We start from the raw sequence: 26,206 nt of genomic DNA on the forward strand, positions 1-26,206 counted from the left end.
AAGTCCCAATCTGGGATACAGACCGCTGGAATGGCCAGTGCTTCACAGAACAGAGTGGTATCTGCTGGAGTGCGAAGGGTCACCGATTTACCCCCTCTGCGCGCTGTTAGTGCAAACGGGTAACCCCAGCGGTATAGAACCTGGTGCTCCTTCAGGCTCGTGAGGAGGGGTTTGAGTTGCCGCCTTTTCTGGAGTGTGATGCGAGAAAGATCCGGGAAAAGCTGGATTTCCTTGCCATTGAACACAGGTGCCGTGCGCCTCATTCTAGCCTTAGCCATGATCAGTTCTTTGGTGGAGAAGTCGTGAATGCAACAAATGATGTCCCGGGGTTGGGTGGATAAATTCTTCGGCTGTAAAGCCCTGTGTGCCCTGTCCAGCTTGATGATGTTAGAAGGGGGAGCGTCCAACACTTCATTAAAGATGGATTGTAGTATGGAGTTTGTGTCCTCGAACCTATCTGACTCTGGGACCCCCCTCACACGGACATTGCAACGGCGTCCTCTGTTGTCGAGATCCTCTATGTGAGACTGCATATCCTCCATAATTTTTGTTGCGATGTTGCCAGTTTGTGTAATTCTGATACATGGGATCTGGTGATGTCATGCTCTTCCTCCAGGGATTCAATTCTGCCAGACAATTGCTGCAAATCTCTCCTCACTTCAGCTATTTCTGACCTGCAAGTTGCTTTAACATCATGTATGAGGCATTGAAAGTCCTCTTTAGAAGGAAGTTTACTTATGAAATCATGCATGTCCTTATAGGAGGTGTCTGGCCCTTTAAGGTGAGCACCTGCAGTAATAGACGCTTGAGTTTTAGTCTGGTGCTGGGGAGGTTGATCTCCACACCGAGGCCCAGAGGGGGGAAGCAGGCTGCTCTGTTCCCTGATATTACCAGCTGTGGCTGCAGTCCCTTCTTCTCCCGGCAGTGGGGAGGGCTGCCCCCCGACCTCCACCTTATCTCCCACCGCCACTATGTGCTCCTGGGCCTGCTGCTGCTGTGCCTGAGGATCCGATGCAGTGCAGGGCTGCTGAGCCAAGGCATCCCCTGTTGGAACTGCTGCAGGGACTCCTCCACTCCCCCCTGTGTCCCCGCTCACCCACTCCTCCTTCTCTTGCTGCTTAGCAGGCCGGGCCGGTGCCTCCATTTCCCCTCCATGCTCCTGGAAAGATGGCGTCCGGGCCTCCCCTGGACCCTGTTCCAGGCCCAAGAAAGTATCCAGCGCCGTGGTGTGCAGCGGGGGGGCCACCGATGCCTGCTGCGACGGTTTAATCCTCCGTGGTCCCATCCTGAGAGCCGGTGAGTAGGTTTGTGCTTATGATAAGTGCTGATTTAGCTGAGGGTCAACAGGAGCTCCTCTTCCCCACGTCCACTCAGCTCAGCATCCTGGACACGCCCGATAGATTACCTTTTAAAGAAGAACTAAACATATAATTTACTCTTAAGACAAATGGGGCATCAAGAAAAACCTAATCAATCTTCCCTTCTGACCTATATCACACTTGAATAACTTTGGTAATAAAATGAAAAAATCAGTGTATGTCTCTTAAGAGGGGCCGCCATGTTTCTTCCTCCTCTATTCACTTTATAAATCGGCTATGTTTAGGTATAGGGGGTTGAGCTTAGGCTGCACACACTTTGCACAGTGAAAATTGCCATTTGGCCTTAAAGGTTTTTGCTACCTCATCTGAGACCAGCTTGATTTTAGTCAAAGAGGCCCTAAATTCAACGATGTATCACTTAGATTACTGGGTGCAGCTGTTCTGATGCAATCAGAATTTTTAGATTTAGCCATGTAGCAGAGCTGAGAGAGCTGTCCCACCCACACCAGGCTCTCTATAGAGATTGTACATTGACAGTGAGGTGTGTCAATCTGTCAGACTGCCATGCCTGGGATATTGTAGTCAAGCACTGAGAAGTCCTGCTGGTTAAATAAACATAGCAAATAAACAGATGATATTGACAAGACAGGCAGCCCTGAATTCTCAAGTTTTAACCCTTGCAGCATGCGGTCTTCAGATTACGTAGCAATAACCTGCTGACACGTTCCCTTTAATTAATTTTCATACAAATAGTACAAAATAGATGTGGTAACAATCCCAGCGGTAATATTTATTGGACCAGCAGTACTACACCTGCAGTGGCACCAGCTACCAGTACCTTACTGACTCAAGCTGGCACAGTATAATGGCCCACATAAGCATGGATGTAATACTCCAAATAACAAGGAATACTCATTCATTTGTTTGCTGATCATGGGGTTTGTGGGGCTTAAAAATAATTTTTGTTGGCAGCACATTTCCGCACGATCCTATTAAACAATTTGTACTCAAGTAGACTACATTTGTTATTGTGAAAGGGCCCTTAAACAACTGACTTTTTTTTTGATGATTGACTCACATTTAGTCTGGATTTCTGCCCGCATAAATCATTTCCTAAAGCATTTTTGTGATTAATACAGTCTTGGGGTCCATTTACATGGTCTGATCGGCAGCATTATCTAACTGCTGATCGCTAAACGTTTACTGATCGGGTTGTTGTTTAAGTGCCTGTTTACACGAGCAGACCAACGTAAACTATGTCCCTTGGGTGATCTATACAAGATCACTCAGTCAGTATAGGCTGCAATATCGCTCGGCAGCGTGAGTCCTGTTTACAGGATGATGCACTGATAAACACCATGATTTTTTTTTGCGCAGTGCAGATGATCATTTCACCTGATAAATGAGCCTTTTGCTCGTTCATCAGGTGATTGGCAGCCTGTTGTTTAACATTTATCTTGCTACCACGTTGGTTTCTGATTATCTTGCAGTATAATTGTAGCTCTGGGCCCTGTTCACATGTGTTCTTCAGTTCTATTTTTCTGTTTTTCATAGACGCTGAACCACACAATAGATGGTTGTGCCAGATCCATTACTAGACAATGTTTGAATGGATCCTCCAATGCTGATATGTCCACAGCCTTACTAATTGCTCACATAGGGACAGCAGCAGAATGCATATACCACTGTCCTAATACTACATATACACACATACTGTACATCATCAGGAGCCAGTGTTTACACAGCCAGTTGATGCTAGTCAGGGGGGAAAAAACAACTTTCTTGCTTTCCCAGAATGTTCAAATGGGATATCCAAGCACAACATATTGACGACCGCTCTATAGTATAGGTCATCAGTATCAGATTGTAGGGTTGGACACTTTATTTGCAGCTGCCAGATGTAAATTGTATAGACTGCTGAATAGGAGCTTTCTTTGTCGCTCCATTGGGAGACCCAGACAATTGGGTGTATAGCTTCTGCCTCCGGAGGCACACAAAGTATTACACTTTAAAAAGTGTAACCCCTCCCCTCTGCCTATACACCCTCCCGTGCATCACGGGCCCATCAGTTTTATGCTTTGTGTTGAAGGAGGTGGAAGAAAAGAGGGCCCCCGGCATGCTCCCTTCTCACCCCACTAAGTCGGCGGTGCTGTCAAGGTTGAGGTACTCATTGCGGGTACAAAGGCTGGAGCCACATGCCGTTTTCCTTCCCCATCCCTTAGAGGCTCTGGGAGAAGTGGGATCCTAACCGGTCACCTTTCACTAGGACCGGGCTCCCTCCGCAGCCCCTGGGGGAATCTGACGGACAGGAGACTGGGTATCATCAGGGACAGGCCCTGCATCTAAAAAGTACTCTGTGTCCCCTTGGGGACGGCGCAGGAGCGCCTGTGCTACAGACGCTGCAGCGGCTGCTGTTTTTTTCTGTGACGGCCGGGACTACCGCGCCGACCGCGCCGGTTCGTCGGCCGCGTTATTAAATTTAGTCCCCGGCTTCTGCGGCCTAGTACCATAACTCCCGCCCCCGGGCCTGCCAGTCAGGGGTAAGGGCGGGACGGTCGACTGGACGTCGGCAGTGAGGGCTGGAGCATACTTAGGTGTTCTCCTCCCCCCTCACTGAACACTGTGGGGCACCAGATTCCCGCACTTTATTAGTCACCGCCCGCGGCTCCCTCCTCCCCTGAGAACTCTGGCAGCCATTGTTACAATCACTTCTGCCGGTGGAGGATTTCAGAACGAGCTCTGCAGCTCTGGGAGGCCCAGGCGGGGAATCTGGTGGACACACAACCACTTTGGGCGGTCGGTAAGCCACACCGGTTACCAGGTGCTGGCCCCCCTAGGTGCCGAAGTGTATATATATGTATATATATATATATATAATATATTGTATACATTCTCTCTGTTCGGCCGCATTATTTTGCTTTTGGCTATATACCCTCACTGATCACTCTCAGAGGAGACAACAGCATGTCGTCCGCAAAGAGCAAGGGTGCCAAGGCACAGGCTTATTTTGCAACCTGTACCTCTTGTGCGGCTATGTTACCTGCAGGTTCCACCTACCCTCACTGTGTGCAATGCTCGGCCCCTGTGGCACTCACTCAGCCGGAGCCTCGGGCACTGGTGGGACCCTCGGCTCAGGTAGAACCGCCGGCTTCCACTGTCCAGGTGGCAGGGACAGAGTTTGCAGTTTTGGCTGAGAAACTCTGAGTCGCTTTCACAGTCCATGGCTCAGTCTATGGACAAATGGTCTGCTAAGATACTAGAAGCCTTGCAGTCCAGATCGGTAACACAGGCCCAGGGCACTGTGAGTTCATCGCCCCCAGGCCCCTCTCGGTCGGCGCAGCAAAGTGCTCCTGGGGTGACACCTAGGTCCCACGGTGAGGACTCCGACACGGACCGCAGTCCCAGACCGGCTAAGCGGGCTCGCTGGGAACCTTCCCCGACTTCATCACGCTGTTCGGGGTCTCAGCATGAGGACTCTCTGGAGGATGAAGCGGAGGTCGCAGCTCAGGGCTCTGATCCTGACGTTGCTCTCAATCTAGATACACCTGAAGGGGACGCCATAGTAAATGACCTTATAGCGTCCATCAACCAGGTGCTAGATCTTTCTCCCCCAACTCCACCTATAGAGGAGTCGACTTCGCAGCAGGAGAAGCACCAGTTTAGGTTTCCCAAACGTACACGGAGTGCGTTTTTCGATCACTCTAACTTCAGAGATGCTGTCCAGAAGCACAGAGCATTTCCGGACAAGCGCTTTACTAAGCGCCTTAATGACACACGTTACCCCTTCCCCCCTGACGTAGTTAAGGGTTGGGCTCAGTGTCCCAAGGTGGATCCTCCAGTCTCTAGACTGGCGGCTAGATCCGTAGTATCAGTGGCAGATGGTTCATCGCTCAAGGATGCCACTGACAGGCAAATAGAGCTCCTGATGAAATCCATCTATGAAGCCATAGGCGCGTCTTTTGCTCCGGCCTTTGCAGCCGTGTGGGCACTCCAAGCTATCTCAGCTTGTCTGTCTGAGATTAATGCGGTCACACGTACCTCTGCTCCGCAAGTTGTGTCTTTGACTTCTCAGGCGTCGGCCTTTTCGTCCTACGCCATGAACGCCGTCCTGGACTCTGCGAGCCGTACAGCGGTAGCATCCGCCAATTCGGTGGCAGTCCGCAGGGCCATGTGGCTACGCGAATGGAAGGCAGACTCTGATTCCAAGAAGTTCTTAACCGGTTTGCCATTTTCTGGCGACCGTTTGTTTGGCGAGCAATTGGACGAAATTATTAAACAATCCAAGGGAAAGGACTCGTCCTTACCCCAGTCCAAACCAAACAGACCTCAGCAACGAAAAATACAACCGAGGTTTCGGTCCTTTCGGCCCTCAGCCAGGTCCCATTCCTCCACGTCCAACAGGTCAGAGAAGGGCCAGAGGAACTCTTCTGCATGGCGGTCTAAATCACGTCCTACGAAGACCGCCGGAGGAACCGCCTCCATGGCGGCCTTCTCATGACTTTCGGCCTCCCCAAACCGCATCCTCGGTCGGTGGCAGGCTCTCCCGCTTTTGCGACGCCTGGTGGCCACATGTCCAAGACCGATGGGTGAGAGACATTCTGTCTCACGGTTACGGGATAGAGCTCAGTTCTCGTCCTCCGACTCGTTTCTTCAGAACATCTCCGCCCCCCGAGCGAGCCGATGCACTTTTTCAGGCGGTGAACACTCTGAAGGCAGAAGGAGTTGTGATCCCCGTTCCCCTTCAAGAACGTGGTCGCGGTTTTTACTCCAACTTGTTCGTGGTGCCAAAAAAGGACGGATCATTCCGTCCCGTTCTGGACCTCAAACTGCTCAACAGACACGTGAGAACCAGACGGTTCCGGATGGAATCTCTCCGCTCTGTCATCGCCTCAATGTCCCAAGAAGACTTACTAGCATCAATCGACATCAGGGATGCTTATCTCCATGTGCCGATTGCACCAGAGCATCAACGCTTCCTGCGTTTCGCCATCGGGGACGAACACCTTCAGTTCGTGGCACTGCCTTTCGGCCTGGCGACAGCCCCACGGGTCTTCACCAAGGTCATGGCAGCAGTGGTGGCGGTCCTACACTCTCAGGGCCACTCGGTGATCCCTTACTTAGACGATCTTCTAGTCAAGGCACCCTCCCGGGTGGCATGTCAACACAGCCTGACCATTGCTCTGGAGACTCTCCAGAGGTTCGGGTGGATCATCAATTTCCCAAAGTCAAAACTGACACCGACCCAATCACTGACTTACCTCGGGATGGAGTTTCATACTCTCTCAGCGATAGTGAAGCTTCCGCTGGACAAACTGCGTTCACTGCAGACAGGGGTGCAATCTCTCCTTCGGGCCCAGTCACACCCCTTGAGGCGCCTCATGCACTTCCTAGGGAAGATGGTGGCAGCAATGGAGGCAGTTCCCTTTGCGCAGTTTCATCTGCGTCCACTTCAATGGGACATTCTCCGCAAATGGGACAGGAGGTCGACGTCCCTAGACAGGAACGTCTCTCTTTCTCTGGCAGCCAAAACCTCTCTTCAGTGGTGGCTTCTTCCCACTTCTTTGTCGAAGGGAAAATCCTTCCTGCCCCCATCCTGGGCTGTGGTCACGACGGACGCGAGTCTGTCAGGGTGGGGAGCGGTCTTCCTCCACCACAGGGCTCAGGGAACCTGGACTCCGACAGAGTCCTCCCTTCAGATCAATGTTCTGGAGATGAGGGCAGTGTATCTAGCCCTAAAGGCGTTCCAGCGGTGGCTGGAGGGCAGACAGATCCGCATACAGTCGGACAACGCCACGGCGGTCGCGTACATCAACCACCAGGGCGGCACACGCAGTCGTCAAGCCTTCCAAGAAGTTCGGCGGATTCTGCTGTGGGCGGAAGCCACAGCCTCCACCATCTCCGCAGTTCACATCCCGGGCGTAGAAAACTGGGAAGCAGACTTTCTCAGTCGCCAGGGCATGGACGCAGGGGAATGGTCTCTTCACCCGGACGTGTTTCAAGAGATCTGTTGCCGCTGGGGAACGCCGGACGTCGACCTCATGGCGTCTCGGCACAACAACAAAAGTCCCGGCATTCATGGCACGGTCTCAAGATCACAGAGCTCTGGCGGCGGACGCATTAGTTCAGGATTGGTCGCAGTTTCGACTGCCTTATGTATTTCCTCCTCTGGCACTGCTGCCCAGAGTGTTACGCAAGATCAGGTCCGACTGCCGCCGCGCCATCCTCGTCGCTCCAGACTGGCCGAGGAGGTCGTGGTACCCGGATCTGTGGCACCTCACGGTGGGTCAACCGTGGGCACTCCCAGACCGTCCAGACTTGCTGTATCAAGGGCCATTTTTCCATCTGAATTCTGCGGCCCTCAACCTGACTGTGTGGCCATTGAGTCCTGGCTCCTAGCGTCCTCAGGGTTATCTCAAGATGTCATTGCCACCATGAGACAGGCCAGGAAACCAACGTCCGCCAAGATCTATCACAGGGCTTGGAGGATCTTCTTATCCTGGTGCGCTGATCAGGGTTTTACCCCCTGGCCGTTTGCCTTACCCACTTTTCTTTCTTTCCTTCAATCCGGAATGGACAAGGGTTTGTCTCTCGGCTCTCTCAAGGGACAAGTATCGGCGCTTTCCGTGTTTTTTCAAAAGCGTCTAGCCAGGCTTCCGCAGGTCCGCACGTTCCTGCAGGGAGTTTGCCACATAGTCCCACCTTACAAGCGTCCGCTGGAACCCTGGGATCTTAACAGGGTGCTAACGGCTCTTCAGAAACCACCTTTCGAGCCGATGCGAGATGTCTCTCTATCACGCCTTTCGCAGAAGGTGGCCTTCCTAGTGGCAGTCACATCACTTCGGAGAGTGTCTGAGCTAGCAGCGCTGTCATGCAAAGCCCCCTTCCTGGTGTTTCACCAGGATAAGGTGGTTCTGCGTCCGGTCCCGGAATTTCTCCCTAAGGTGGTATCCCCTTTTCATCTCAATCAGGATATCTCCTTACCTTCTTTTTGCCCTCATCCAGTTCACCAATGTGAAAAGGATTTGCACTTGTTAGATCTGGTGAGAGCACTCCGGCTCTACATTTCTCGCACGGCGCCCCTGCGCCGTTCTGATGCGCTCTTTGTCCTTGTCGCTGGCCAGCGTAAGGGGTCGCAGGCTTCCAAGTCAACCTTGGCTCGGTGGATCAAGGAACCGATTCTTGAAGCCTACCATTCTTCTGGGCTTCCGATTCCTTTAGGGCTGAAAGCCCATTCTACCAGAGCCGTAGGTGCATCCTGGGCATTGCGGCACCAGGCTACGGCTCAGCAGGTGTGTCAGGCGGCTACCTGGTCGAGTCTGCACACTTTCACGAAACACTATCAGGTGCATGCCTATGCTTCGGCAGATGCCAGCCTAGGTAGGCGAGTCCTTCAGGCGGCGGTTGCCCACCTGTAAGAGGGGGCCGTTTTCGGCTCTTTTTATCGAGGTATTCTTTTACCCACCCAGGGACTGCTTTTGGACGTCCCAATTGTCTGGGTCTCCCAATGGAGCGACAAAGAAGAAGGGAATTTTGTTTACTTACCGTAAATTCCTTTTCTTCTAGCTCCTATTGGGAGACCCAGCACCCGCCCCTGTTCCCTTCGGGCTGTTGTTCTTTTGTGTACACATGTTGTTCATGTTGAATTGTTCTTTTGGTTCATGGTTTCAGTTCTCCGAACATCCTTCGGATTGAATTTACCTTAGACCAATTTATAAGTTTCCTCCTTCCTGCTTTGGCACCAAAACTGATGGGCCCGTGATGCACGGGAGGGTGTATAGGCAGAGGGGAGGGGTTACACTTTTTAAAGTGTAATACTTTTTGTGGCCTCCGGAGGCAGAAGCTATACACCCAATTGTCTGGGTCTCCCAATAGGAGCTAGAAGAAAAGGAATTTACGGTAAGTAAACAAAATTCCCTTCGTTCTGCAGTACCTGGCAGCGGACACTACGCTATGAATGAAGCTGTACTTTGCAGCTCTGTTCAATATGTTTATACCTGGTGAACATTGCATCTGATTGTGTCATTGTGTTGTGCCTACACAATTCATTTAATTGTGTTTTAGTTGTGTAGTGATAAATTTGCCCATATAGCTAGACTGACATGCGTCGAGGGCCCTGGGAAAGTGACGACACAATTGTGATTAGACTATGTTGCATTAACACTAAGTGATGCATCATTTCAGTATTGTGTATATTTCATAACCAATGTTTTCCTCCCCTACGGCCCTGTCACCCAACGTATCAGATCTGCCTAGTTTTACAGTGATTGATCTTCAGCTTTGATATAGTATCATAATGAGTCTGTAAATGCCAGCTAAGACTCGCTATGAACCTGTAATGGACAAATCCTGCCGTACCTAGGTAGTTTTGACTTTCAGAAACCTGTAAAAGCTTGGTAACTTTCAGAAAGATATGTGAACAAGTGACATTTTTATCAGCAGTTCTAATGTTTGCTATTTTTTTAAATTTTTTTTTATTTTGTTTCACAAACAAAACATAGTATTTAGTAAGCTGGTGCACTATTATATTGGTCACACACATTCTATTCTCAATATAACGCACAGTAATAGCTAATGGTACGTATACTAGGACTGCCGTCTATACGGTAGCTCGCTGGCTAACAATATAAAAGTTTCTATCTCTTTACCGCTTTTTTCATTGTTGCACCCTACCAACTACCACTGCTGGAAAAGTAGCCATAAATTTGATAGCAGTTTAAAGGGTTAGGCTAAGTTCACACTTCCGTTGTTTTGCATCAGTCACAATCCGTCGCCTTGAGGAATTACGGTATCCTGTAAAATATTTTGCAGGAATCAAGTTTTTCCCCATAGACTTCTTCTAGCGACGGATTGTGACCGATGGCTTTGCGTTGCATCCGCTGCGAACAGATCAGTCATGTAGTGACTGACCGTCAGGCGGGAGCAACGCTGAATGTAATGTTTTTTGGAGCGGCAAAAAACTGACTCCGCAGGTGTCCGTCACAATCCAGGAAACTAGAGTATGATCTCCAGCACTTCAAAGAAGGTTAAAAATATTTATTGAGGTTCTATTAAAAAAGATCCATCGATCATGAAAACAGTGAGGGGGGACACATTAAGAGAAAGGGATTTCTCTTAATGTGTCCCCCCTCACTGTTTTCATGATCGATGGATCTTTTTTAATAGAACCTCAATAAATATTTTTAACCTTCTTTGAAGTGCTGGAGATCATACTCTAGTTTCCTTGTCTGTGTTCTGCCTGAGGCCAGGGCAGCTCCGTGCACCAACACCGATCCTGACCTGGACTTTAGGAAGGGTGAGCTGAACTACTTTTTCTATTTTCCGTCACAATCCGTTACAAGCTATAATGAATGTCTATGGTGCTGGATTCCGTCGTAATCCGTCACACGACGGAATCCAGTGCTAGATTTCGTCATGCTTTACTGATCATGCCCAGCATGTTTGGCACACCCTGTTGGCATTCCAAACAGAAACTGATCACGACGGATCCGTCAAAGAACGGATGCACAACGGATGTAACGGACGCGACGGATCAGTTTTTTCACAGGATTCCTTTGAACGGAATCCTGTGAGATTACAAATCCGTTGGAATCCTGTGAGATTACAAATCCGTTGCGTCAGTTGACATCTCAAAAACGACGGATCCGTCATTGCGTCGCAACAACGGACCTGACAGAAGCAAAACAACGGAAGTGTGAACCTAGCCTTAATATTGATCTCCATTATTTTTATTTTTTTTATAGAGCATCCTGGATACCAGACCCCAGCACTTGGTGTTCTCATATTGTTGCAGATCTCCCTGTAGTCTAGCATCAATGATTTTTAGCAGGTGGTCTCAGATCTGATCACCACACGGTATAACCCTCCATGTAGACTGTCAGTTGTCAGATACCATAGAAAAATGTGTTCATCTTAAAACTTCTCTGCTAAGGAAACAGCAAATAAAATGCGAACATAAACCGTGGGGATGCCAAGTGTATCGTAATCTGTTGTCTTGTCTGTGTTTCTAGATATTTGGCAGTTTGGTGTTGAAAAAGTTAAACACTGGATTAAAGGAAGGTGCTAAATAAATGTAACATAAAGTGGATATTTTATGAATGAAAATTGCCACCAAAAAAATGAGTGCGTTCTCATACTCCCCAAAGTCTCCATTGTTTTCCCAGTGTGAACATTTTCATTCTAACTTGTTTATACATGTGCCGCGTGTCTTTTAAGTTGTAGTTGTTGGCATGTGGCAATGCCATCAGTACATGTGCATTTTACACACTGCTCAGGTTAACAACCTGAACCCTCCAAAATGTTTGTGTGACAGGAGTATATCAGACGACAGCTGGAGGAGGAGCAGAGGCACTTGGAGATCCTTCAACAGCAGCTGCTTCAAGAGCAGGCCATGTTACTGGTGAGAGTTTACTGGTGATCTGATGCCGTAGTTGTAGCAGGTTGTGGGGGTCAGCGGTGTCTGGGCAGCTGCACAAGCTGTGCAAACAATTAGCTGCTGTGGGAAGTGCCATGTCTTCACCCTAGATTGACAGGCACAGCTATATAAAGTCTCTGTGGGCAGAAGTTGTACAGCTCTCTTAGGAGGTAATACTCCTAGTGAGTAGGAAAGAACACATGGAAAGCCCAAATGAATTGGGATTTTTTTACTTTTATCCCAGGATGCATTAAAGTAGTCACAGGCAGCGTTTTTGATGACCTTCATCTAAGCAAGTATGAAGTGTCATCAGAACGCACTAAAGTAAAAAGTTCCACCTCTAGATTATGTACATAGTCTTTTTTTTGCTATGAATTTTTTCCTGTAAAGGCTAAATTTACCTGGATAGGAGACTGTCGAATAGATGCCACGTAAACCCTGTGAGTAGTCATTACCAATACAAGACACCAGACATTTACATCTTAATAAAGCTGAAATTTGCAAGAGTTAGAGGTTGGCTACTTTATCTTAATTTGAGACCTTATTTTGCCGCACTTACTAGTACATAATAATACAGGTGGTCCTGCCGGTCCCAGGCTGCACTACTCTTGCCCACAACATAGCTTCTGATGCCAGAGCATGTGACTAGTCCTGCCCATCTGCCTCTTCAAAAGAAATCTGCTTTTCCAGGTGTAGTGTTTTTTTAATTGGAGAAGGCTGATGGACAGGACTGGTCACGTGCGCCTTCATCGTCAGGCACATTGGGAACATGAGCAGTGCAGTCTGTAACCAGCTCAGGAGGTGAACCCACAATACTGGTATTAGTAAGTGCCACAAATTCATATCCTCCGACATATTTGCATAAAGGATAAAGCGGACACCCTTTAGGCATAATGTATTACATTATTACTGATGAGACGCATAAGAAGGTAGCTTGCCTTCTCTCTCTCTCCATAACTGCTGGTATTCACGTGATTGCCACATCCAACACCCTGATAATTTGTGGCTTGGATCTGATAACCTGAAGATTTGGGAATGTATCAAAGGCTGTCGGTATTAGTTCCTAGTGAAATGATAAGTCCAGTCTTATGAAAATTTGACCGTGTAGTCATAATTTATATAACTTCTGGTGCAGAAATAGTCATGTTAGTTATTATGTTGTATCTTATACATTTTTACTCTTGATTTTAGGAATACCGATGGCGTGAAATGGAAGAACACAGGCAGGCAGAGAGACTACAACGTCAGCTGCAACAAGAGCAAGCATATCTTATGTCTTTACAACATGATCACAGGCAGCAACCTCAGCCGCAACAACCAGCGCAGCAGCCAGCGCCTCAACAACCTCAAGTGCAACCGCAAGAAAGAAGCAAGCAAAGTTATCACACCCCCGAACCCAAACCCCACTATGATCAGGCCGAGCGTATGCGAGAGGTAAATTGATTTCCTTTTGTATATAGATATAGTGTGCATATTTATGTTCTCTTTCTATATCTGTGCAAGTTTAACCCCTTCACGCCATATGATTTAGCTTTACATCATTTGTCGTGTCTCTTGCTTTGATGTGGGCTTGCATGCCAAGCCCACATCTTTCCCTACACATAATGGCAGATTTAATCAGCCATCGTATGCCTCTAATGATCCACCCATGGCTGGTAACCAGTTAAATCCCACTGTCAATGTCTGACTGCGGGATTTAACACTCCAGCGGGAATTACCCGCTCCCATTGACCCACCAGTGACGTGATTGTGGAGCCCTGATAGGTTGTCATGACAGCCAGGGGTCAGCTGATGACCCCTGTGTCTGTGATAATGATCTTCCTGCGAATGCTGACCACGAGCTGACGTTATTAGGATGTCAGCATTTCTGCGGTACAAATCAGAACTGATGCACAGCTCTGTACTGCATAAGCGATCGGAAGATCACAGATTTGAGTCCCCTGAGGGGACTAGTAAAATCAATAAAAAGTGCAGGTGTGGAATTTAATTATATGAAGAGAAAAAAAAAAGTTCAAATGACTCCAACCCCCACCCCCTTTGCCCCTATTGAAAATAAAACAATTAAAAAAACGCACATAGTTTGGTTTAGCTGCAGTCAGAGGTCAAATCTATCAAAATCTAAAATAAATTATTCCGATCAGTACACAGCATAACAAAAAAAAAATGAATACTGCCAGAATTAACAAAGGGAAGTGATGAAAACATTGTATCTACCTGCCATTGTATGTAAAGCGCTGTGGAATTAACAGCGCTAAATAAATGAATAAATATTATTATTATTTCTTTATCGTTCCTTTGGGAGACCCAGACCATGGGTGTTTAGCTTCTGCCTCCGGAGGACACACAAAGTACTACACTTAAAAGTGTAGCTTCTCCCTCTGAGCTTATACACCCCCTGGTAGCCAGTCCTAGCCAGTTTATTGCTTTGTGTCAGGAGGCATACATCCACACATGCATTCTCATCTGATTTGTTTGACTTTTGGAAAGAGTTTGAAGAAAAGCGGGTCCATGTCTAGACTCCCGGCATGTCCCTTCTCACCCCACTGTGTCGGCGGTGTTGTTAAGGTTGATTTACAAGGCTGCAGCTTTACATGCCGCGCTCCTTCACCATCCCTTCTGGGCTCTGGCTTGAAGTGGGAGCCAGCACGGTCTCCATGCCTGGCAGGAGTCCGGTCTCCATCCACAGCCCCTTGAGGATTCTGTTGGACCGGAGCACTCATCCCCAGGGACATGGCCCTGCGTCTCAGCAGCTAAGTACCTGAGACGTTTATGTTGGGGGTCCCGGTTCTTTATTGTAAGGGGAGAGTATGCTGTATGTGATTGTTTTATCTTTTCCGGCGGGTTCTCTAGCTTTTGCCTGAGAACCGCGCCGATGGTGCCTGATTGTCGGCCTCGCCGCTTAAATTTAGGCCCTGGCTTCGCCGGAGGCCTAGTTTCATTTTCCTGCCCTCGCATGTCACTCATGCAGAGGGACAGGTTCGGCTCCTCCCGGCGGCCGTTCTACACAGGGGAGGGACACTCCCCACTGCTGGGGCGTCCCTCCTTCCCTGCAGGTCTCTATAGCCCTCCAGTTCCCGCTCTTTTATAGGAACGCCCTCTTCTCAGGCAGAGTTCACTCTGCTCTGGGACATCCTGCATTCTGCATCTCTGCTGAGGTGCTGCGACTGGGGGACCGGGCTTCGGGATCTGGAGGGCACACAACACCGCACTCAGCGGTCTGGTAAGCCACAGCCGGTCTCCGGTTGTGGACCTCTGTATATTCTCCCTGGGGTTCATTCTCTGCAAAGCCCCCACTCCAGCAGCATGTCTCACACAAGGAGCAAGGCTCCAAAGCCTTATTCTGCATGCACTGCATGTAAGCTCCTGCTGCCTGAGCCGAGCACCTATCCACATTGTGATGTCTGCTCTAACTTGGCGGTGCCACAGCCTGGAGTCTCACCCCCATTGGTCTCTCAGGCTGCTGCTGCACCTGTGGCTGAACCCCCGGCCTGGGTAGAGTCCTTTTCTAGGTCCATATCCCAGTCATTTGCTGAGTCCATAGGGCTTTTGTCCAGGACTTTGATGAATATGCATCAGCCCCCCCTCACAGGGTGCCTCTAATATTCTTGACAGAGGACTCCTATCCTCTGACCTCCGTCCATCGGAACTCACGGAGGATTCATCATCTGATCCCAGACCCCGTCCTTCTAAGAGAAGGCGCAGGGTTTCCTCCCCCTCCCCATCCCACGGCTCTGTCTCAAGAGCTGACTCTCTAGATGAGGAGGATGCCCTCACTGGGGGCTCGGAGGCTATGTATCCCATCGATTTCTCTGAGGGTGACTCAGATCTTAGTGATTTGATTGCTTCTATTAATTCTGTGCTGGATCTCAATCCGCCAGTGTCAGAGGAGCAACTCTCTTTGGCAGAAAAACATCAGTTTACCTCGCCTAAGAGAGTGAAGAGTGTGTTCTTTAACCACTCCAGTTTTCAGACCGCTGTGACCAAACCCAGGGCCTGCCCTGACAAACGCTTTCCAAAGCGTGGTTCTGATGACCGGTTTCCATTTCCACCTGAGGTGGTCAAGGAGTGGTCTCACTCCCCAAAGGTAGACCCTCCGGTGTCTAGGCTATCAGCCCGGACCGTTGTGTCGGTGGCTGACGGCACCTCACTTAAGGATTCCACTGACCGTCAGATTGACCTTCTGGCCAAATCTGTGTATGAAGCTGCGGGGGCCGCGTTTTCCCTGACTTTTGCAGCAGTGTGGGCTCTCAAAGCCATCTCTGCTTCTCTAGAGGAGATGCATTCCCTCACCAAGGAATCTATGCCTGAGATGGTTACCTTAACTGCTCAGGCTTCAGCCTTTTCATCTTATGCCATGTCTGCCATGCTAGAGGCTGCTCACCGCACTGCGGTGGCTTCAGCTAATTCTCTTGTTATCCGCAGGATTTTGTGGCTTCGAGAGTGGAAGGCAGATGCTTCTTCCAAGAAGTTTCTTGCTGGGCTCCCTTTTGCTGGTTCACGGCTGTTTGGTGAACAGCTGGATGAAATCATTAAAGAAGCTACTGGCGGGAAGAGTACTTCCATGCCACAAACAAAGACCAGGAAACCCGCCCAGGGTAGGAATCAATCGAGGTTTCGTTCCTTTCGTTCCTCCAACTGGTCATCCTCTAAGCCTTCCGCCTCGTCCGCTAACTCAGCCAAGGATCAGAAATCCAACTGGCGCCCAAAAGCGCGTCCGCAGAAGACCGCAGGAGGTTCTGCCACTAAGGCAGCTTCCTCATGACTCTCGGCCCGCTCCAGCCACGTCCTTAGTCGGTGGCAGGCTCTCCCACTTTGGCGACGCTTGGTTAAAGCAAGTCTCCGATCAGTGGGTGAGAGACATTATATCTCACGGCTACAGGATAGAATTCTCTTCCAGCCCTCCAAACAGATTTTTTTCTCTCAACTCTCCCCTTCTCCAAGGCCGCCGCCTTCTCGCAGGCCGTGGCGTCCTTGCAGGCAAACGGAGTGATTGTCCCAGTTCCCGCTCAGGAACGGTTCAGAGGTTTTTTACTCAAATCTCTTCCTAGTTCCAAAAAAGGACGGTACCTTCCGGCCCATCCTGGATCTCAAGCTTCTCAACAAGCATGTCCGGGTGCGGCATTTTCGCATGGAGTCTCTGCGATCAGTCATTGCCTCTATGACCCAAGGGGAGTTCCTGGCGTCCATCGACATCAGAGATGCCTATCTACATGTGCCAATCGCAGTGTCACATCAGCGTTGGTTACGTTTTGCGATAGGAGAGGATCATTTCCAATTCGTGGCTCTCCCCTTCGGGTTAGCCACGGCCCCTCGGGTATTCACCAAGGTCATGGCGGCAGTGATTGCGGTCCTGCACCTCCAGGGGTTAGCAGTGCTTCCTTATCTGGACGACCTTCTGGTCAAGGGTACATCCAGCGCAGACTCGCCACCCTAGCCCAATTCGGGTGGATTGTCAATCTTCCCAAATCCACTCTGACTCCGACCGAGTCTCACGTACCTAGGGATGCAGTTCGAGACTTTGCCGGCACTTGTGAAGTTGCCATTAGACAAACAGCTGTCACTCCGGTTGGCGGTGCGCTCTCTCCTGAGGCCCCGCCGTTATACCCTCAGGCGTCTGATGCAGGTGCTGGGTCAAATGGTGGCCTCCATGGAGGCGGTTCCCTTTGCCCAGTTCCATCTGCGTCCTCTGCAGCTGGACATTCTCCGCTGTTGGGACAAGCGGCCTTCCTCCTTACAGAGGTTGGTGGCTCTGTCGCCACGGACCAGGAGCTCTCTTCAGTGGTGGCTTCGACCCCTCTCCCTGTCCCTAGGGCGCTCCTTCCTGACTCCGTCCTGGGTGATTCTCACCACGGATGCCAGCCTATCCGGCTGGGGAGCGGTACATCTCCACCACAGAGCACAGGGCACTTGGACTCCGTCTGAGTCAGCCCTTTCAATCAATGTGCTGGAAACCAGAGCTGTGCTTCTAGCTCTCCTAGCCTTTCACCACCTGTTGGCGGGCAGGCACATTCGAGTCCAGTCAGACAACGTGACAGCGGTTGCCTACATCAATCACCAAGGCGGGACACGCAGCCGCCTGGCAATGTTGGAGGTCCAACGCATTCTTCAATGGGCGGAGGACTCCAAGTCCACCATATCCGCAGTCCACATCCCTGGCGTAGAAAACTGGGAGGCAGATTATCTCAGCCGTCAATCCGTGGACAGTGGCAAGTGGTCCCTGCACCCGGCAGTGTTTCAGTCAATCTGCCGCAAGTGGGGCACTCCGGACGTGGACCTGATGGCATCCCGTCACAACAACAAGGTTCCGGTTTACGTGGCTCGCTCCCACGATCCTCAGGCCTTCGCCGCGGACGCTCTGGTTCAAGACTGGTCCCAGTTTCGTCTGTCCTACGTATTTCCCCCTCTAGCTCTCTTGCCCAGAGTCCTGCGCAAGATCAGAATGGAGGGCCGTCGAGTCATCCTCCTTGCACCGGACTGGCCCAGGCGAGCTTGGTATCCGGACCTGCTCCAACTGTCCGTGGAGATGCCGTGGCATCTTCCGGACCGTCCAGACCTGCTCTCGCAAGGTCAGTTTTTCCGCCCGAATTCTGCGGCTCTCAAATTGACGGCGTGGCTCTTGAGTCCTGGATTTTGACGGCTTCTGGTATTCCTCCTGAAGTCATCTCCACTATGAATCGGGCCCGTAAGTCTTCCTCCGTCAAGATCTATCACAGGACTTGGAAAATTTTCCTGTCCTGGTGTCGCTCTTCCGGCCATTCTCCTTGGCCATTCTCGTTGCCGACCCTTCTGTCTTTTTTACAGTCCGGTCTGCAGCTAGGACTGTCCCTCAACTCTCTCAAGGGACAAGTCTCAGCTCTATCAGTGCTGTTCCAGCGGCGTCTTGCCCGGCTGGCTCAGGTCCGCACCTTCATGCAAGGTGCGTCTCACATCATTCCGCCTTATCGGCGGCCCTTGGATCCCTGGGACCTTAACTTGGTCCTCACGGTAATGCAGAAACCCCCTTTCGAGCCCCTTAGGGAGGTTTCTTTGTATCGTCTTTCTCAAAAGGTGGCCTTTCTAGTTGCCATAACTTCTCTCAGGAGAGTCTCTGATTTGGCTGCGCTCTCCTCGGAGTCACCTTTTTTGGTTTTTCACAAAGACAAGGTAGTTCTCCGTCCGACCCCGGACTTTCTTCCTAAGGTGGTCTCTCCCTTCCACCTTAACCAGGATATTTCCTTGCCTTCCTTCTGTCCGGCCCCTGTTCATCGCTTTGAGAAAGCGCTGCATACTCTAGATCTGGTGCGTGCTCTCCGGATCTATGTGTCTTGCACCGCTGCGCTTAGGCGGTGCACCTCTCTTTTTGTGCTAACCACAGGGCGGCGCAAGGGTCTCTCTGCTTCTAAGCCGACCTTGGCCCGTTGGATTAGATCGACCATTTCGGACACCTACCAGAGTACTCAGGTGCCTCCCCCGCCGTGGATCAAAGCACACTCGACCAGAGCTGTCTGTGCCTCTTGGGCTTTTAGGCACCAGGCTACGGCTCAACAAGTCTGTCAGGCTGCCACTTGGACTAGCCTGCATACCTTTTCGAAGCACTACCAAGTGCATGCTCATGCTTCGGCAGATGCGAGCTTGGGCAGACGCATCCTTCAGGCGGCTGTCGCCCACTTGTGAAGTTAGGCTCCGCCTACTTCTTAGTTTTTTCTGTTTATTTTCACCCAGGGACAGCTTTGGAACGTCCCATGGTCTGGGTCTCCCAAAGGAACGATAAAGAAAAAGAGAATTTTGTTACTTACTGTAAATTCTTTTTCTTATAGTTCTGTATTGGGAGACCCAGCTCCCTCCCTGTTGCCTGTTGGCAATTTTCTTGTTCCGTGTGTTATCACCGGCTATTGTCATGGACAGAGTCTCCGATTGTTCCGGTTCTTACTCGTTTCTACTTGTGGGTGGCTATTCTCCTTCAGCTTTTGCACTAAACTGGCTAGGACTGGCTATCAATGGGTGTATAAGCTCAGGGGGAGGAGCTACACTTTTAAGTGTAGTACTTTGTGTGTCCTCTGGAGGCAGAAGCTAAACACCCATGGTCTGGGTCTCCCAATACGGAACTATAAGAAAAAGAATTTACGGTAAGTAACAAAATTCTCTTTTTTATTATATTATTACCTATCTACCTCACAATGTTATTGGTAAAATAATCATCGTAAGACGGAAAAAATAAGCCCTCACCCAGCTTGAGATCCCGAAAAATAAAAATGGTATGGGTCTGAGAAAATGGTAACAGCAAAAAGCAAAAAAAAAAAACAACTCCAAAACAAACCACTATACGTGTATGGTATCTATGCACTTGTACTGACCTGGAGAAGCATACAGCCCAGTCAGTTTTGCTATATAATGAATATGGTAAATAAAAGAACCCAAAAACAATAGTGGATTTTTTCCTGTTTTCTAGTTACAATATGGGAAACAAGCCCTCATATGGCTATATTGACAGAAAAATAAAAATGTTAGGGCTCATTAGAAGAAACAAAAAATGGCCATGGCATCAAGGGGTTTAATAATTTATTTTTATTTCTTATTTTTTTTTTTTTAACTGAGCTTTTATTGCACTTTTGTTCTTCTTTGAAAGCAATGACTCTTTTTGATGTGTGTGCTTTTCTTGTTTCCGGTACAGGCGGAAGAGCGCCTTAGGAAAACTAACCAAGGCTCTCCTGAAGCACAGTCAAAGCAAACAGGGAGAGTGTTGGAGCCATCAGTGCCTTCAAGATCGGAGTCATTTTCCAATGGGAATTCTGAGCCTGCTCAGCCTGCCATGCATAGGCCAGTGGAGCCTCAGGTATCATAAATATTGATAGTCCACAAAGATTTGTTTACATGCCAATGATTGCAGCAGCCATGTGTTGATCACTGCTTCAGCCACTGATTAGTTAATGGTTGCACACCATCCCTACTGCAAGAAGCCATGATACCTGTAGAGGGAACTCGCACAATGCTACAGAGGAGCGATGGGGTACATTTGTAGAAGGCTATTTGTTTGTTTGTTTTTTTCTTTCTTAAATCATTCCCAGCATGGTTTTATTTAAATAAATTAAATAAATAAATAAATTACCAGGTCAACAGTTCCTCCTGCTTCCCTGAGGTTTGTTGTTTTTTTTTTGTTTTTTTTAAATATCTGCCGTATGGTTCAGACTTTTTTTTTTGTTTGTTTTTTTTTGTACTCCTTTTTATGTTTTTTACTAATGGGGGAGCATTGCCTACAGGATTCTCTGATTGCATGTGTTTAGGCTGCTCTACCTAAATATTACATATATCAACAAACAGCCAACAGTAGCTAACAGAATTATGCAAGGTGTTGTTCTAAAGACAAAACCAGGTAAATCTAAAGTATACAAGGTGTAAGACGGGCAACGTCCGTTTCTCGTTCAGACACCTGGCACCTTTTGGGATTTTTTTATTCTTCTTTAGTGTCAGGTTTCTAGCCTCTCATTTTAAAGTCTATGTACCTAGTCTGATTCATATTAGTTGTATAAGCCAGTAACCTACTCATTTAGATAAGGAATGTCCCCAAAGTTGTCCTTGCCCTTTAGTGTGTATATCATTCAAGTATAATTCTTCCCATTTTATTTTGTCCTTGGTGTGCTTTACCCTTTTCATGACGAGTTGTGCATGAATCTTTTGCTCAGTAACACATTAACAGTAATTGACCATATTGCCAGTCCACCATTCATCCATTATTTTCCCCTACAGCTATGTCAGTGAGCCTGCTTTTTGTCTTGTTTTTGTCATTGTCTGGCTTTTTAAATTCTTTTCTTCTGGAATTAAAAAAGTCAGTAATGCCAGTGCACCTCGTAAATGTTTTATGTCTTGTTTTCTTGTAAGGTACAATGGTCTCATCTGGCATCCCTCAAGAGCAATGTTTCCCCTGTCTCGCGATCCCATTCCTTCAGTGACCCTTCTCCCAAATTTGCACCTCACCATCTTCGTTCTCAGGACTCACACCCACCCCCACGCAATGAAGTTGTAACTTCTGACCCTAAATCTGACATACCTGAACCCAACCAAAGGGTTTGGGCTAGATCAGACAGTGAAGAGGTGCCACCAAGGGTAAGATGTAGTAATCAGTAAGATGAGCAATCCGTGTGTAGGGTCATATTGTGTCACAGAATGGTGCGTGTTATAGTCACAAGTGCATTAAATTGGATTTGCGGACGATGACTATATAACCTTTATTCACAGGGCAACATTTTGCCATGTTTATAAACTGGCTTATGTCCTAATTATCACAGTACTTTGGGTTGGCTGGTATTTCTTTTTTTTTTTAATCAATAGCATTTAGTTTAGCTATAACAGGCTATTTTGGTGCTGTATAACTGCAAGACTCCGTAGTGTGCCTTACTGACAAATGCCTGGCAATAATACCTGTAGTCTAAAGCAAGCAAGGTTTTATATTCTATTTGTTCTCATAAAATAGACCTTTATTTTATTAAAAAAATGGTGACCTGCTTTTGTAAGAATTGCTTTCTGCATGCCAGGATAGTATAAGTGCATCATATCTCTCTATATTCATTATACATGGATATATCTGTGTGCTCACCCATAATACAGCTTCACTACACACTATTCGGTTTTGCAGCTCGCATCCATGTAACCTCCTTATGTCCTTTACTTCTCATATGTTAATTATTCAGCCACAGTTTTCATTGTGTGCAGCCTGAATTGAAGTTCCATTGCTCAAAATAAGAAAAAATACCTATCTATGAGGACTGGTGTTTCACTAGAGTTGGAATTGACTCAGTTTGTATACCTTTTAATTTCTATATTTTTGTACATTTATATAGGTGCCTGTAAGGACAACATCAAGATCTCCGGTGTTGTCTCGAAGAGATTCTCCTCTCCAGGGCAGTGTACAACCGAACAGCCAAACTGGACAGAGGAATTCCACAAGGTATGTCACGTGAGCCTTGCAGATTCTTATTGTTGCCACAGTATGAATTTATTTACGTCCAGTAATGGTCTAAAGTTTGGACATTGGTTCATGCAATGCTTTTTCCTATACTTACTGGAATGCGCACATTATATATTCAGACTGAAGGGAACACAACCATGAAGGTACACATATAAAAAGGAGTAAAGAAGTATGTGTGAAACAGCCTTAAACATTATCTCACCTCAACGCAATTGAAATTGTTTGGGATGAGTGAACGCAAAGCAGCCAACAAGTGCTCAGCTGCTCTGGGCTCTTGAAGACTGTTTAAAGTACCTGATGAAGCTGCTTGAGAAGATGCCAAGGATGTGTAAAGCTAAATACAAGTGAAAGGGGGGTACTTTGAGGAATCAAAGGTTTAACACAAATACTGATTAATATAACCTAGAATTAAAATAATAGATACTCTGCAGTACTCGAATGATATCAATACATGTAAAAAAAACATGCGATATTTAGTTGACATGATATAGATATAGATGTGTATATATATATATATATATATGTATATATATATATATGTGTGTATTTATGTATATATATGTATAAAAGGGTATGCATCCATTTGGTATTGCCGCTTCTGGAACAACTCAATCTATTAAACTATCAAACTACTTAACCCCTTCCGTGAATACCGTAGAGAAAAAAAATAGCAAAAACGTTTTGCATCATGCAGCTGACAAAAAAGTGGACTAAAACAAGATCAGAGAGTCTTATGTAAGTAAAAATGGTATCACTGAAAACTTCATCTTGTCCCACCACGCAGCTGTGTCAGCAAAAATATAAAAAAAGCTATAGCTCTGAACACAGCAATGCAAAAGCAATTTTTTTTCCTAGAAGATTGTTTTTATAGTGTAAAACTGGCAAAACATTAAAAAAAAACGTAAATGTGATAGCACTGTAATCGTACTGCCCCGAAAAATAAAGCTGTCATCACTTTTATGACGTGAACGGTGTAAAAAAAAAGCACAAACAATTCCTGAATTGCTGTGTCTTCTTGATTGTGCCTCATAAAAAGCAGAATGGAAAGCGATCAAAAAGTATTGTGGCCCAAAAGGTTATGAATAAAAATTACAGTCCTCACATGACTCGACAGAAAAATAAAAAAGCTATTGCCTTCAAAATTCAGTGATGCAAAAAAAACCTTTGTAAAAAAAAAATTGGTTTTTAGTGTGATAGCAGCCAAATCTAAAAAAAAAACCACCTGTATAAATTTGGTATCTGTGTAATCTTACTGACCAGAGGAATAAAGTCACCTAATCACTTATACTGCAAGGTGAATGATGTAAAAAATCAAGACATAAAGCTGTTGATTTGTTTGTTCTGCCTCTCAGAGATTGCAATGTGCCGCGGCTCACGTTTATCCTGCGCGCTACGCTGAGCACGTACAGCAGGGATTATGTGTAAATCTCTGAAATACGTGATTCAGACAAAATTACAACTGAAAATTCAGTGTAATGGGGCAAAAGGAGTCATGTTGAATTCTTTTCTGGCCTGAGGTCCCGCGGTGTCCAGTTTTTTTCAAGCGTCTTTTTAGACATACATAATAGTGCGGTCAACAGCAGTTTTGTGCAGCTTTGAAAAGTCGGACACAGCTCAACAGAGGCCAAATGGAGTCGTGGATGTAGATGTAAACCCATATGCAAGTGCTCAACGTAGAGCACAAGATAAATGTGAACTAATCCAATATGTTCTGTACCAAAATCTCTACCAAATAGCATTCAACTCATCCCACAAAAGCACAAGTCCCCCACTCAGGTCAGTCATCTGTTAATGAAAATATAGGGGGCTTCCACATTACTTGCAGCACCATGGCTCTGTAGTAGTGTTATGGCTCTCTTCTCTCCCCTGACCACCTCTCCTCAAAAAAAAAAAGAAGGAAAGAAATCCAGCTGCTCATTACAGATCAAAGTGCGCCTGTGCAGGACCTTACTGTCGGGTAGTGTAGATGACGTAGAACGCATCACCCACACTAGCTTCAGAAAGAGGACAAAGATGGCTGAAAGAGGAGGCGCGGGACCCGGAGAACGGAGACGCCCATCCGACCCTTCTGCTCCGCACCGATTGTTATGTTAGTATTATGAACATCCGGTGACAGATTCCCTTTAAGGGCATAAAAGATTCAAAGTTTGAAAATTGCGAAGTTTTCAAAATTTTCTCTATGTTTGTGATATTTTCACAAACACAAAAAATATCATCCTAAATTTACCACTAACTTTAAGTACAATGTGTCACAAAAAAAACAACCATTCTCGGAATCACTGGGATCTGTTGAAGAGTTCAAGAGTTACCTCTTAAAATTACAATGGTCAGATTTGAAAAAATTGGCCGGAGTTAAATTGCAAGAATTAAAATACTTTAACATTAACCTTTTTGTTAAGTAAATTGTTTTTATTTTTTTTTTTGTTATTCAGCAATATTGAGCCAAGATTGCTTTGGGAGAGGGTAGAAAAACTTGTACCCAGACCCGGCAGTGGCAGCTCTTCTGGATCCAGTAATTCTGGTTCCCAAGCAGGTTCTCATCCAGGATCTCAGAGTGGTTCTGGGGAGCGCTTCCGAGTGAGATGTGAGTATGCTTCTTTGTTGCCTAGATGACTTACTACAACATGGTTCTGGCTTAATTAAAGTATATGAAAAAAAATTGTCAGATCTTTCTTTCCGTTCTGCAACTTACACAAGTCGCATACTTTGCCAAACACTTTCATGTTTCCTTGCGTATGTCTTGTGTATGTCTGTCTTTTTCAGATGACTCCAAGGAAAACGTGTATTGATCTTTATATAACTCATCTAGATGTTTTCTCCTTTATTAGCATCCTCAAAATCTGAAGGGTCACCATCTCAGCGTCCTGAAAATACAGCCAAAAAACCTGATGAGAAAAAAGAAACTGGAAGACCTACCAAACCCACTGTAAGAGCACAAGCTTTCATTTCCCAAGTGTCCTCCATAGTTGTTTTTTTACTTTTTCGTGTATGTTTATGCATAATCTTGCCTGTTAAAGGTTGTAGGAAAGAACTGAGTAGAGAGTACTCTGCTCTTAAAGTCCCATACACTTCTGAAAAAAATAAATAAAATAATGTTCAAAATAGTTCCCAACTCTACCACTCCTAACCCTGTACCACTGTAATGAAAAAGGAGGAAAATCTGTTAGTAGGGAGTATCAGACCCATGGAAGTTTGGGTTCAGCCAGACTTTAGTTAAAAGTCAATGTTGATCCTAATCTCTGTGCCATAAAATGATTGTAGTAAGGGCTAGGAGGCTGCAAAAGGAAGTAAAATGGGGGAAATTTCCCTGGATACAAATGTGGATAGGGAATTAAAAAAAAAAAATGTTGGCTTGAGCCTGTTTTTGATGACCAGCGCAGGTACACCAGACAACTGAGGGCGGTCTTCTTTTCCTTGGCTGGTTATCAAAAATAGAGGGAATCCCACAGTTTTTTAAATCATTTAAATAAATACTTAAAAAAAAAAAAAAAAATATAACAACCAGCCAAGAAGACAGCTAGGGGCTGACATCAT

At 47.1% G+C, this 26,206-nt stretch overlaps 1 protein-coding gene across 4 annotated transcripts in view; it reads left to right on the top strand.

The window, feature by feature from the left end:
* The window catches only part of MAP4K4 (mitogen-activated protein kinase kinase kinase kinase 4), a 289,343-nt gene that overhangs the window by 195,437 nt on the left and 67,700 nt on the right, over nt 1-26,206 (top strand). For 2 of the 4 annotated variants that reach the window (XM_075336472.1, XM_075336473.1), the window contains exons 14-20: nt 11,629-11,715; nt 12,922-13,164; nt 20,381-20,542; nt 21,586-21,810; nt 22,545-22,651; nt 25,105-25,256; nt 25,501-25,598. In XM_075336472.1, the coding sequence (XP_075192587.1) occupies nt 11,629-11,715; nt 12,922-13,164; nt 20,381-20,542; nt 21,586-21,810; nt 22,545-22,651; nt 25,105-25,256; nt 25,501-25,598 (1,074 nt within the window). The remainder of the gene's footprint in view (nt 1-11,628; nt 11,716-12,921; nt 13,165-20,380; nt 20,543-21,585; nt 21,811-22,544; nt 22,652-25,104; nt 25,257-25,500; nt 25,599-26,206) is intronic. The other 2 variants (XM_075336474.1, XM_075336475.1) reach the window with 1 other exon arrangement.

Source organism: Anomaloglossus baeobatrachus, chromosome 2 (assembly GCF_048569485.1).
Source record: "Anomaloglossus baeobatrachus isolate aAnoBae1 chromosome 2, aAnoBae1.hap1, whole genome shotgun sequence".
In the NCBI taxonomy this organism is placed as follows: domain Eukaryota; kingdom Metazoa; phylum Chordata; class Amphibia; order Anura; family Aromobatidae; genus Anomaloglossus; species Anomaloglossus baeobatrachus.